The 12,454-nt window shown below is 43.4% G+C and overlaps 2 protein-coding genes across 2 annotated transcripts; both read right to left on the reverse strand.

Moving 5' to 3' along the window:
* Positions 1 to 96: 96 nt before the first annotated feature.
* LOC118785389 (sarcalumenin-like) lies at positions 97 to 1,973 on the reverse strand. The gene is made up of 2 exons (XM_036540006.1): positions 1,382 to 1,973; positions 97 to 539 (listed from the first exon to the last, which is right to left on the reverse strand). Exons 1-2 carry the CDS (start codon positions 1,971 to 1,973, stop codon positions 97 to 99), a joined length of 1,035 nt encoding a protein of 344 aa, XP_036395899.1.
* A 4,785-nt stretch (positions 1,974 to 6,758) lies between these two features.
* LOC118786126 (cytohesin-interacting protein-like) lies at positions 6,759 to 11,578 on the reverse strand. Its single transcript, XM_036541185.1, has 8 exons — positions 11,353 to 11,578; positions 10,750 to 10,799; positions 10,523 to 10,577; positions 10,033 to 10,135; positions 9,770 to 9,863; positions 8,988 to 9,054; positions 8,342 to 8,408; positions 6,759 to 7,651 (listed from the first exon to the last, which is right to left on the reverse strand). Exons 1-8 carry the CDS (start codon positions 11,545 to 11,547, stop codon positions 7,206 to 7,208), a joined length of 1,077 nt encoding a protein of 358 aa, XP_036397078.1. The 5' UTR covers positions 11,548 to 11,578; the 3' UTR covers positions 6,759 to 7,205.
* Positions 11,579 to 12,454: the final 876 nt, after the last annotated feature.

Below are 12,454 nucleotides of genomic sequence, written 5' to 3' on the forward strand. Positions count from 1 at the left end.
ATTATCAAGGATATTTTTGTGTGTATTCACTTTGATCTACCTCAGAGTGGATTAAGGCCATGCAATTTGCCCAGGACTCTATTCTGTGCCCTGCCTCTAGGAGTGCGTCATGGCCTCGAACTCATCAATCCTCTGCCTGGTGTTACCTTTGCGGATGGTTCGGTACGAGACGGTGTTGTACTTCGAAGGGGCGTTTCGACCAACGGGCTTCTTCCGAGAGCCGCTGTGGGGCACCTCTGTGGAGGACTGGGAGCTGGAGCAAGGACTCAGGCCCAAAGAAGGCAGGGTCCCCTGGGGACTGTTCTCCTCCTGCCCCCCATCCATTTTACTCAGCTCCTTCTCCTCTTCATTCTCCTCCTCTTCCTCAGCCTCATTCTGACTTTCGCTCAGGTCTTCCTGCCCAGACCCCTCCCCTGCAGGCTCCCCTGCCTCATCTGTCTGGCCCGCCTCTTCCGTAAGCACAGGTTCAGGCGTCACATCAGACGTTGCTTCCTCCGCTGTCTGCTCTGGTGATGTCACCATCTCCTCCTGTTCAGACCCTGGGGTGGACAAGAGGGCATTTGTCATTTCTGTCTCTTTCTGGAATGTTATAATTGAAGGAAAGAAAAAACTGGAGCTCTGATGTACTAACACAAAGAGAAAGAGGTCAAAATAGTCTAGCTGCTAACTAGTTTGTGTTATATTAAATAAACTGAATCTGATGAACTGTTTGTTTCTGTTTCCTAACTATAAATACACATAAAAATTCATGATTTCAGAAATGGTTTCTCAGGATTGTTTTCTAGTTGCTGTTCAGTTTTTGTTGTGCAAAATTATGTTCACTCATGCTTATACTTTTACACTTACACTATTATGCTTTAAAGGGAACGTTGATTGGCTTCGCCTGGTCACATTTTATAGCAAGAAGCATTAATGCAAGCTCTGTGTTTGTGTGATGGAAATATGATGCCTCTATTTTGTGCCACTTCCTTCCATGATTGAAGTAACGCAACATGTCAGACTCCATTCTACTTTATCTCAAACATTAAATAAACCACCAATAAATGGTCTCTAATGGTGGAGAGCAATTTTTCCTCATAGCTATTCCTGTGTTACTACTTAAATCTTTTCTGTGCTAGACTCCTTATGGGTATCTCTCTGGAGACTAGGTAGACTTAACAGATGTCATGTACTGCACTTTAAATTACACAAAGAGCATATAAGAGAGGCACATAACAGACACTGGCTGGAATCATTCATAGGAATAAATCACAGCTAGGTGCTACCTCTAATCTTTCTGTGCCTTGTGCAACTTTGAATTGTACATGCAGGCACTTTTTACCTAGCTGTTCTTTGAGACACCCCCCCAAAAAACACAGTGAGAAGAACAAGAGCTCCTTACCTTCCATTGTGTGGATCTCTGGCTCTGGCTGTGTGTGGGGTTCTGTTGGGTTCTCATCTGGAACAGCACTGAGTGGTTCTTCTGAGGTCTCCACCGCCTGTTCTACTGGATCTTGGGCTGAGTTTTCAGGAGCCTCAGTCAGGGGATCAGATTGAGGTTGGGAGTTTTCCTCATCTGGGGGTGTGTTGATGTCCTCCGAGGGCACAATCTCATTCTCATCTGCCACCGCAGTGACATCAACATCCTCTCCATCAACACCACTGTCCGTCTCCAGCTGTGCAGGGTTCAGGTCACCGGCAGCCGACGTAGCACCTTCCTCAAGGCCTACATCTTCAGCCTGCTCTTCGGCTGACCCCCCTGCAGGTTCCCAGAGGGGCTCAGGTGCACCACTGTCCTCTACCGAAACGCTGCGGGTGAGCCACACATCTCCGCCGCAGTGAAAAACGCTGTCTCCCTCCAGAGCCGCAACGGCCGCCTCCACCGCATCCTGCAGAGTCTGGATGTGCCCTATCCCACCAATGATCTCCACCACGCGAGACGCCATGGAACTCCTCTCCAGGTCAAACAGGGTGCCATCTCCCCTTTCAGCCATTTTTGTGGCACTCAACAAAACAAAATGGTAGAACACAGCTGCCTCCCTGTATCTTCCCACTCAGTTGCTTAACTCTGTGTGTGAGAACCACCTTGCTCTTTCCACGCTGTTTGCTCCAAGCCCTGGTCTGATTGGCACAAAACTGAGTTAATGTTACCCTAGCCTGACAGAACGGCCTTCCAGTCCCGCTAGCTAACCAAAAGGAAACTTTTCATTGGTTGAGATGGCCCCACTGGATAGGAAGAAGGCGTCATCTTGCATATTAATAAATGAAAACGGTGAGACGGGCATATTTTTTGCACTTATATGCAATGTAAGTCTTTAAGCATGTTGGGCCAATGAAAAACAGTTTTTGTGTGCGTGTGTTATAAGTGGCCCATTGTACATTAGCTTCATAGAATGAAGTGATTGTCCCGGTGCCTTAATCCGTCCTGAGTGACCACCTTCTCCCCCTCCACATTCTGCGGCTAGATTAACATTCTCCTACAGGTTTACTGGTCACGTTTGCATAAAGCACCATAAGCCAGAATGCTTAGAATGAACTCCACTGCAGTTTTCCTTATAGACACGTTACATATACAGATGAACTGCTAGTGTACTGGCAGCATGCCCTCCTAAGGACTTAAGGGTTTCCTAGGATGTTGAGTAATGTAAACATGTGAACAGCTGTAAAACACAATGTTACTGGTTACATAAGTCAGGTTTTTTTTTTTTTTCTATTCTCCTTTTGCCTGGAACATTGCTTAACGATGGTTAATACCACTCGAGGTTACTGATTTAAATGTGAATATTACTTTTTTTTTTTTTAGATTTATCATTTTAGGTTTTATGGGTTTATTGAAAAATTAATCTTTGACTGCAGTAAATAATATTAGCCTAACAAAAGTATATGCAATTACTCGGCACCGAATGAATGGACTAATGATATGGTGACATAACACCACTGTGACATAACCAAAATCACCGGTCAATGAATAAATAGCTGTTAGCTCTTTATTTTATGCAAAATGGTCAATTATATTCAAGACTGTCTCTAAACTAATAGGAAAAGGAGGAGAAACTCAAGAATAATTGATAGGAAACTGTTGTTTCCCTACTGAATCAAATTCATTAATCTCAGGGTACATCAGCTAATTCTAAACAACTAATTACCTGAAAAATGGATTGTGGGGATAGCCATACTGTAAAAGCTCCTCTGGGAAAAGTTAAATGGGTTTTCAGCGAGCTGGAAAACAAACCACCATTTGCATTTTACACATATTCATTCAATATCCAAAGCAAACCTACGAGGCCATGATGGCAAGTAACACCAGTCTGGATAACACTGGTAACCACAGGCAACATAACTGAACTTCTCTACTAAGAAAATACCTGGTTCATATACAAGTGAATGTTGTTATACAAAGTGAATTACGTATATAGTACAAAGCACTACAATGCTGTAATATAAGTGCTACAAGAATACTTTCTTAATATGTACTGAATATGTCATATGTTTAACTTTAAACACTGCTCAAAATGGGCTATCAATTCAAAAACATATCGTAAGAGCTTTTATACGGTAACATATAAAAATATGGTAAGAGCTTGGCTTTAAAAGTGGAAGGAGGAAATGGGTGAGTTCACACAATGGTTCAAACATCAGGTATGCTTGTTGCACACAAACACATAAAGTCATTGGCATTGGAAAAGGTTCTGTTTCTCCCTCTGAAACTGGGTTATTTCTGAGGCAGCATTCAGCACTGGCCATATTTTGAAGGATTACTCACTGTCTCATGGCCTGAAAGAAGCGCTGTCATGGACTGGCAGGGTCCGCTTGTTGTGCTGAGACGTTTCACTCCGGATCCTGTCAACAACACAGAACAAGCGGGCCTGGCAAAGATCTCCAAAAACAGCAGAGAAGCAGACGGCCAGATGGAGCCGACGAGACCTTGTCTGGCCAGGGAGTTCTTTCTGTTTTATCATTGTCCCTCCCACATGGAGGTTCAGGCCATTTCACAATCTAGACTGAAGTAGCTGCTCTGTTTATTTGGGTGAGGAATCATTGGGAACAGTTTGACACCATGCAAACCCAGATCTAATTCTGCAACATCCATAGAACTGTTCATAACAGTTCTTTTTTCCATTATATGTAAACAATGACCACCCCACAGCAGTCTCCTTATTATGAAAAAGTGACTGTAGTTCTTGGTTCATTTATATGGTATAAAGATAAATGATATACATGCACCAGAGAGAGAGAGAGAGAGAGAGGGTAAGGCATCATGCACACATAGATGACTTTAACAATTTCACTTTGAAACAAAAAGACCAAAAAGCTTTTTCTCTACGATGAAACACGCACACAGGAACTAGCCTCCGTGTCAGACGTCAGTAGATTCTGCCTGACCCTGTGATGTGAGGAACTCCGGTGTGCAGTTTGTGGTTTCACCTAAAACCATGTACATGAACTGTGCTTTTTACTGTTTCTGAAGAATTTCAAACTTCTCCTGCAGGGGACTTACGTTGGTTTGACAAATAAGTCCTCAAAAACTTAGCATAGTGTTTGCAAAAACATAATTTACATTGCAGTAGGGTCACCCAGGGTCTGATGAGAATCTTAACTATGACTAGAATTATGATTGTTATTATGGGTAATGCAGTTATGATTATGGATGTGCTTAGGAGTATTAGCAGTAGTAGTTGTAGTAGTAGCAGAAACATTCTAATTAGGATAATCCTAGATAAGCTCATTTGTAGAGTAATTTGTATTTTTTATCAAAAGGCCTTATAGTGCAGTTAGCCTTTCTTCAGTGCCTGCTGTTGAATCAAAAATGCAGGCCCACTTCAGTGCAAACAGTCATACCCTTGAAAATAGATCAACATCCTGCAACAGACATGCGGGCATCAACCTAAAAATATAGTAACCAAACTATGAGGCATCCCAGATCATATCAGCTCTTTCTAACTCAGGCTGTGGTATCCAGTGCCATTTTCTACATGGTGGTGTGCTGGGGGTGTGGTCTGAAAGCTGGGGACGCTAACAGACTGAACAAGCTTGTTAGGAAAGCCAGCTCTGTCATAGGAGGTGGAATTGAGCTGGACTTACGGGGGGCGATGGCAGAAAGGAGGATGCTTATCAAGCTGGTGAGCATTCTAAACTACACCTCCCATCTCCTCCACGACGGGCTTGTTAAGGTGAAGAGCACCTTCAGTGGCAGCCTGATCTCCCCCAAATGTTCCACCGAGAGACACAGAGGGTCATTTCTGCCGGAGGCCATCAAACTTTACAACTCCTCCCCTCTCTGCCGCAACATGGGGTTGACGACTGAGGCCCTATGCAGTTCCTCTACACATATAATCATTGCAAAATTGACAATAGCTATTTTCCAACAGATGCAACCTTTCTGTTTATTTTATTTTATTTTATTCTATTGTTGTGTTTGATTTGTGCTGGATGGTGCTGTTGTGAGACTCAGATTTTCCTCAGGATTAATAAAGTATTTTATATTCTTATTCTTAGCTGCATCAAATAATGGCATCTCCATTAAAGCAAAATGTTATCATCTTCCAAACTTGAGCATCTTCCACTGACCAGAAAAAAGCATCACCTTAGTGTCTTTTGTGAGAATTTGGGTGGTGTTGTCTCTTTCTGAAAACCTGAAATGCACCAAGGTCTTTGAAGCAATAGGGGAGTGAGGCTGGACACAAGGATAAAGGAACTAAAAACAGTGTTAATCAGTGCTCCAGTGCTAAGGCGACTCCATTGTGGGAATGCATTAAAATCTACCAATAGCACGAGCGATTTCAGTAGCTTTACTTGAATTCTTGACCTATGGAGGCCCTCGCCTCTAAATTGCTTGCAGCGCTCAGCAAAACTATTCAGCTTTTAGATATAAATATCAGCATTGCATCATGCTAAATATAGGCATAGTAGACTGTGACACAAGCAAGACAAACACAAATTGTCAGTCACATTTATTGCACCATTTGATACTGTATTTACAACAGAAATAAGAGCATATGTAAACCTGCGATAAGACACGGCAAATGGTTAAACTGTATCCTGCTATGTGCTATATGTCTGAACACTTGAGGAAGCGATCAAGATCGGCAAGGACCTGAAACCAGTGCAGAGGAAAAAAATACTCGTGCAGTTTGCACCTTTTAACCACCACCGCATCCTGTTTTGAACATTTCACATGCTGAGAGCTATACAGCATTTGACAGTTTGATACTTGACAGTCTCGTCATAGTAATGCTTTAGGTGTTGTACATCATCTTTCTCTTTATATACATACAAAACATCTCACAAAGCATAAGGTATAGCAAAGTCTGCACGTCTCATCATTGTCAGAAGGCCATGTTTCAGATTTGATTGGAACCCATTTTACAGAGATCATGAATACATACAACAGGCTGAAGATGCCTACCCCAAGAATGACCTCAAAAGATCCTTCCTTTGATACACAAATAGACAAAAGACTGTTTTTCACGGAGGAGTCACAGTACTCAATACATTCATTCAACAGTTAAAAATTGTTACAAGAATGTCATAGGAAATGTTAAGAGAAAACATTAAAATTAATGGCTTCTGGGTCTAAGGTACACTATATGGACAAACGTATTTGGCCACACCTGTTTTTTACAGTTTAGGCTAGGCCCCTTATCTCCAGTGAAGGGCAATCTTAATGCTTCAGCATACCAAGACATTTTGGACAATGCTATGCTTCCAAATTTTTGGCAAAACAATTTGGGGAAGGCCCTTTTCTATTCCAACATGACTGTGCCCCAGTGCACAAAGCAAGGACTATAAAGACATCCGAATACTTTTGTCCATATAGTGCATGTAGTACTTATTCATGAATAAGGATACAAGAATCAATGAAGTCATTCAACCAATAAATTACAACCGTAATGCTTATGATTTAATGCTTTGATGTGTGTTTCATGAGATATTAAAATGATTGGCAATGATTGTTGTTTGGCTGTGAATGTGGATTGCTACGGCTTTAAAGATATGACACAAACAGAGAGCAGTGTCTGACATACGTACTCCAAGTTTTTCAACCATATAAACTGCAACAGGAAGTATGATTCCACTGTATGTAAAGTTAGTCAAATACACGCATGACATCTCATGCCAAAAATGCTCACCTGCTGCTACACCCTGAACTGAATGAATTATATCTCTGTATGACAAAAAAAAACAATCACACAGGAAGTGTGACACAGGAAGTGTCCATTCACACCTCAGCCGTTCTCCTCCTCCTCGACCGAGTGGTTCAGCCCCGGGATGAACTTCATGATGTGTTTCCTGACGCTGCCCCGTCGGCTCTTCCTGGGCAGGGTCCCAAACGGGGAGAGGGCGGCCGCGAGGTCCCGGGTGGGGGAGAGAGTGCCGCCGCTGCTGGTCAGGCTGGTGCTGCGGGAGCGGCCGAGAGGGGGGTGGGCCTCCGGGAGGAAGTCCTGGCTGAAGAAGCAGCCGCCACCGTCGGCACCGGACAGGGGGCACGGGCTGAAGGGGCTCAGGTCCTCGAACACGGGGGGCAGGGGGGCGCCCCCGTCCTCGCCATCCTCCGTCCCCACGCTGCGGCAGCTGCTGTCGCTGGAGAAGCGGTGACCGGGCCACCCCATGGGGGACGCCAGGGACATGGGGGAGTCCAGGGAGGGGCGGGGTGAAATGTCGTTCATGTTGCCTAGAGAGAGGAGCATGTTTTTCATCAGTTTCCAGACACTCATGTACCGCTGGAGGTTTTACACAAGTGATCTGATGCATAATAAAGTATCGTTAGCTGGATTAGGCTGCTGTAACTGAGCATGACTATGTCCTCTGATGAGAATATGACTGAAATATGACTCTTGTTTCCAGTTTACCAGCTCTCAATCCAGCTCTCTTGCCAATTACACTGACCCTCAAAGGTAAAATGACTCTTTTATTTGTTTTTACAGACGTACTAAAATGTGTTCAAATGGTTGAAAAGTAGAGTAACAAAACCATTAAGGCTTGAGAGTTCTGCTGCTGGATGTTGACTGCATCAGTACTAATATACTCAATAGATTGCATGAAAATAGACATTTATAATAGTATGGTAAATATATTATTTCATTCACCCCAATTCAAAATTTGTTTTAAGACCAAAAAACACTCTTTGGTAGTCAGTGGATAAAATCCATTGTCCCCTCTGTCTATGAAGTCATTTGTTCTTTTTTTTCTTTGGTTCAACTTATGTCATATTATACCTAGCGTTCAGAGACTGCAGAAATTTCGGTATATACTTGGCTGATTTTCGTCTCTGCGCTCACATTAGCATTTTATTTTTTTGATTGATTTCCCGCACTTGTGAGAGATGCTGTTCTATGTTATACAGAGGGCGAAATCCCCTTACCGCAAATAAGGCGCTGCTCTTGTAATGTTAACTTCTGCAACTCCACCCATTTTGCTCTCAGACTTTCCTGTGTGGGGAAGAAGACGCTGGGTTTAGATCCGGTTAATTATGCAGGGCTGGCAATATCTTCATTTGCTAGAATCGCCTCGTTTCTCAAAAACTGGGCCAGTCTTTAAAGACAGCACCCTGTTCTGGTGAAATGCATCACTTCTGGTTAGGATGTCACCGGTTTGCTAGATGTAAGGAATTCCCACTCAGGTTATTTTGCTAGTCCCTCATTTATGGTATATATCTTTGCTGGTGGTCTGTTTTGCTCAGAATGCTGATTTTTTTTTTTTTTTTTTGAACAGTCTTCCCAACAGCAATAGACAGAGCTCATTCATGGAGATGTACAGATTTAATGAATTAGATATGTGTATTCATATCAGTTCTTATCAAGACAGTTTGCTGATTGGCTTGGTGGTGTTCTACCATAGTCTTAAAGTTGTGCTCTCTGCGGGTGATGTTGTGGCCGTGTAATAAACAGCTCTGCAGCATCCAGCCCACAGTTTATCTCTGAATCGTGTCTGCGGCACGATTGCACTGTTGAAGATGCTGCATGCTGCAGGCTTCAGTAAACAAGGGCAAGGGAAAGAGAGACACACACCTTGAGCAGCCTGAGTTTCTTCTCCAGTTCGATCCTCTTCACCACTGTCCCACTCACTGTTTCCATTCTGCGGGACAGAGAGGGTGGGTCAGGACTGACACGGTAGCGTTGTGGTTACAGAGCTGGCCTTGTAACTGAAAGGTTACAGGTTCAGCCCTTGGGTGGGGTGCTGTTTAACTGTATAATATGCTGTTCCACTGTGCAAGGCATAAATTTCATCTACATGTATCTAGCTGTATGACTGTACAATATGTGAGAATGTATGCTTAATAAGTGTGACAGGTAGGCAAACAGCGATGGTGCATCGCTAGATGGAGTAGTGAAACACTTTTCATAACATGACTTGAATTATGACTAATTCAAAACTAAATGGCTATGGATGAGAGATTTCCCGCCTCACATGAATTAGTTGTTGAGACTCTTTTAGAGATTTTCCTGCTTGTCATTTAGAACCTGCTATGTTAGAAACCTGCTCATGTAATTGGCGCACTAGTAGTACACATCCCCTCTCACGTGACTGGAGCAGCAGTGTAACACAGTGGTAAGGAGTAGGGCTTGTAACTAAAAGGTTGCTGGTTCGATTCCCTGCTGGGGAACCACTGCTGTGCCCTTGGGCAAGGTACTTAACCCAGAATTGCTTCAGTAAATATCCAGCTATATAAATGGATTAAAATGTAACCTATGTAAGACACTCTGGATAAGAGCATCTGCTAAATGACAATTATGTAATGTAATGACTGGTCCCCTCCGGCCATCGCCTTTGCTCTGGGCGTAAAACTCACTTTAATAAATTGGTGGACTCTCGAATCAGGTCAACAATGTGCTGGTGAGCGGAGCCCTCGATGCAGATGCCGCTTATCCTGACGATGACGTCACCTACCAAACAGACAGACACAAACACAGATACAGACATACAGAGAGCGGTTAGCCGCGGTCACAGCGCGCTGTGGGAGGGCGATCTAAATAAGGTTCGTATGAGAACGAAAACAGAGGCGACACACGCCCACGCCCACGGTGGAGGAAGCGAGAGCGGACGGCTGCTCACCAGTGGTTAGGCCTGCCCTTTCGGCCGGGCTGTCCTCTTGCACCTTGCAGACGAACGTGCACATCTCCACTGTGTTGCTGTCCTTGTTCTGCAGACCATATGTCTGCATCGAGAGAGAGAATAAACCACAGGTTATGACCAGGCCAGGCTGGCTCTGGGGGTGCTTAGGGGTGCATTGCACCCCCAGACAGACCTCAGTGCACCCCCAGTTGTCTACTTATATCCCAATGTCTACATAGTATTTATGATTGTTTGTGCACCCCCGTGGATTGCAACTGCACCCCTCTATATTTACGACCAGACCTGTTGAATCGACGGTTTGCATTTGCATTTGCTTTCAGGTCTTATTGCGTCCATAATGGTTTTGTTGCGTTCAAGCTGAAACTCTTGGTAGTATAAACAAAATTGAATGTGCAAATAAACTGCAATGTTATCAAGCTCGAAATGCAAATGCTGACACTGTCATGTAAAAACCATGGGCAGGTCTTACCTGAACGTCAAATCCAAATGTTTCATTGTCTTGCTTTTCTAGCACAACAGTTGTCCTGGGAGATTCAAAGGCACAGAGGCATGCATCAGTGAAGCCAATTTTTTTTTACACCACTTTGAGGTGTGCTTTGCTGCACCCTCAAGACTCAACCACAAAAGCTTTGGTTGCTCTACTTTTCAGTTATTCTGACACACTTTAATGTGAGTGCAGAAATTGAGGCATTTTACCTTTGAGGGTCAGTGTAATCCACAAGGGAGTTGGATCGAGAGCGGGCAAACTGGAATTAAAAATCATTTCAGTCACTTTCCCATCAGAATACACAATCATCCTCAGCTGCAGCAAACTTGATCCAGCTAACCATACTTTATTGTGCATGAAATCACTTGTGTAAAACATAACCAGATATTTCCAAAATGTAAAGAAAAATGACCTGCACCCTTTAGTTTTGGTGCTTTTTAAAGTTTATCAATGAGAAATTCAGTGAATTTAATACAACTGTAGAACACGGAGATGTTACCTGAGTCATTACTCAACTTCTGCAAAAATCAATTTTCCTCTCTTACTTCTGCAACTAACAGACTTACAACTAATTTCGAATCTAACAGACATGTTATTCACTCTCTTCTGTGATATGCTTAATTTGTACCCAACTTGCCAAGATTTATAACCACCCCAGAAATCCCAGAAAGGTTCTACTTGCTAGAAGCAACGAGGGTGAGAAATACAGTGCATGTGCATGCACTTTTTTAAATTCACTTTATAAATATATTTTTAAGAGACAGTTAAAGTTTTTTTCTTCCCCAGTGAAAGCTTAAAGCTGATTTTCTCACCTGCTTCTGTACTCTTGGTAGAGTCCCGAGGCTTGACAGCAGGTTCTGCTGGTGCTTGCTGTTACTCTCCCGGCCGAGAGACCGTCTGTGCCACAGGCTTCCTTTATTCCGCAAAGAGCCGTCCGGGATGCAACTGTCGTGGCTGCTTTGTCTCAAGAGCCCCTTGAAACTCATCGTGGAGATCAGAGCAGTCATCTCCTTCAGAACGTGACAGCGGAGAGTCCGCGCAGCCCGGCTTCAGAGGTTAAATGGTTGTCAGGGCGGAAATCCAAACCATGTGATTGTGTGAATGTGCGCTTGAAAACCACAGACCCTTAGCTAGGGCTTATTTCATGTGCTTTGTTCTTTTTTTTCCCCCTCCCCTCACGTCCTCACATTACATCTGCACTGGCACATAAATCTGCACTTTTTTTTTTTTTTTTTTTTTAAATTCACGATTCTTCATGCATCGCTGCACGATTTGGTTTCTGGTCTGTCAGACAGCAGTAACGCAGACACCGCAATTCTGTGAGCAGCCTTCACCTGTTTCCTCTGCCTCTGGTCTGAAAAGGACAGTGAGAGACTCCCAGCTCTGCCTAGTGAGGAGACATTGTGAGGAAAAACAAAGGCCACCTTTAGCTCGGGGCCAGAGACATGCCTGTAAAAATAAACTCCATGGGTCATTGGCCGGATGGAATCACAATTCCCTTGAATCTTGTGCAAATGGTACATCAACCACAGGTCAGTAGTCAGGTTCAAAAAACACAAATGTGGACAACATACGCTTGGATTAAATGCATTTCGCTACGTACGCGCAAACCAAAATAAACTCTCAGATGGTGCTGGATTCAGGCTTTTGTGAGCTAATGATGGACTCCTGCTCTGTGATCATTCTCTGCATTTTCTAGTCAAGTCATCCTGACCTTAGTCTTACTTAAATCCAAGTAAATCCCATATGCACACATTTTATTAGTGGGTTGGATTTTATTCACCTTATTTCCCTTGTGTAATACATTCTTGACAAAAATAAGAGTGAATTATGTGTGGCCATGTAAAGAAGAGCCTTCACCACCTCTCCCTAAGTGCTAATTGTCAATTGTTAATCACTCATTGTCAATTGTGT

This window comes from Megalops cyprinoides, chromosome 11 (genome assembly GCF_013368585.1).
Source record: "Megalops cyprinoides isolate fMegCyp1 chromosome 11, fMegCyp1.pri, whole genome shotgun sequence".
Classification (NCBI taxonomy): domain Eukaryota; kingdom Metazoa; phylum Chordata; class Actinopteri; order Elopiformes; family Megalopidae; genus Megalops; species Megalops cyprinoides.

Bases quoted from the DNA above. Each gene is read 5' to 3' on its own strand.
- LOC118785389 (XM_036540006.1), bottom strand. From the start codon at position 1,973: ATGGCTGAAAGGGGAGATGGCACCCTGTTTGACCTGGAGAGGAGTTCC. The intron at 540-1,381 runs GTAAGGAGCTCT...TGTCCACCCCAG, and splicing joins AGAGATCCACACAATGGAAG to GGTCTGAACAGGAGGAGATG.
- LOC118786126 (XM_036541185.1), bottom strand. From the start codon at position 11,547: ATGACTGCTCTGATCTCCACGATGAGTTTCAAGGGGCTCTTGAGACAA. The intron at 10,578-10,749 runs GTAAAATGCCTC...TGAATCTCCCAG, and splicing joins GATTACACTGACCCTCAAAG to GACAACTGTTGTGCTAGAAA. The intron at 7,652-8,341 runs GTAAGGGGATTT...TCCTCTCTCTAG, and splicing joins AGAGCAGCGCCTTATTTGCG to GCAACATGAACGACATTTCA.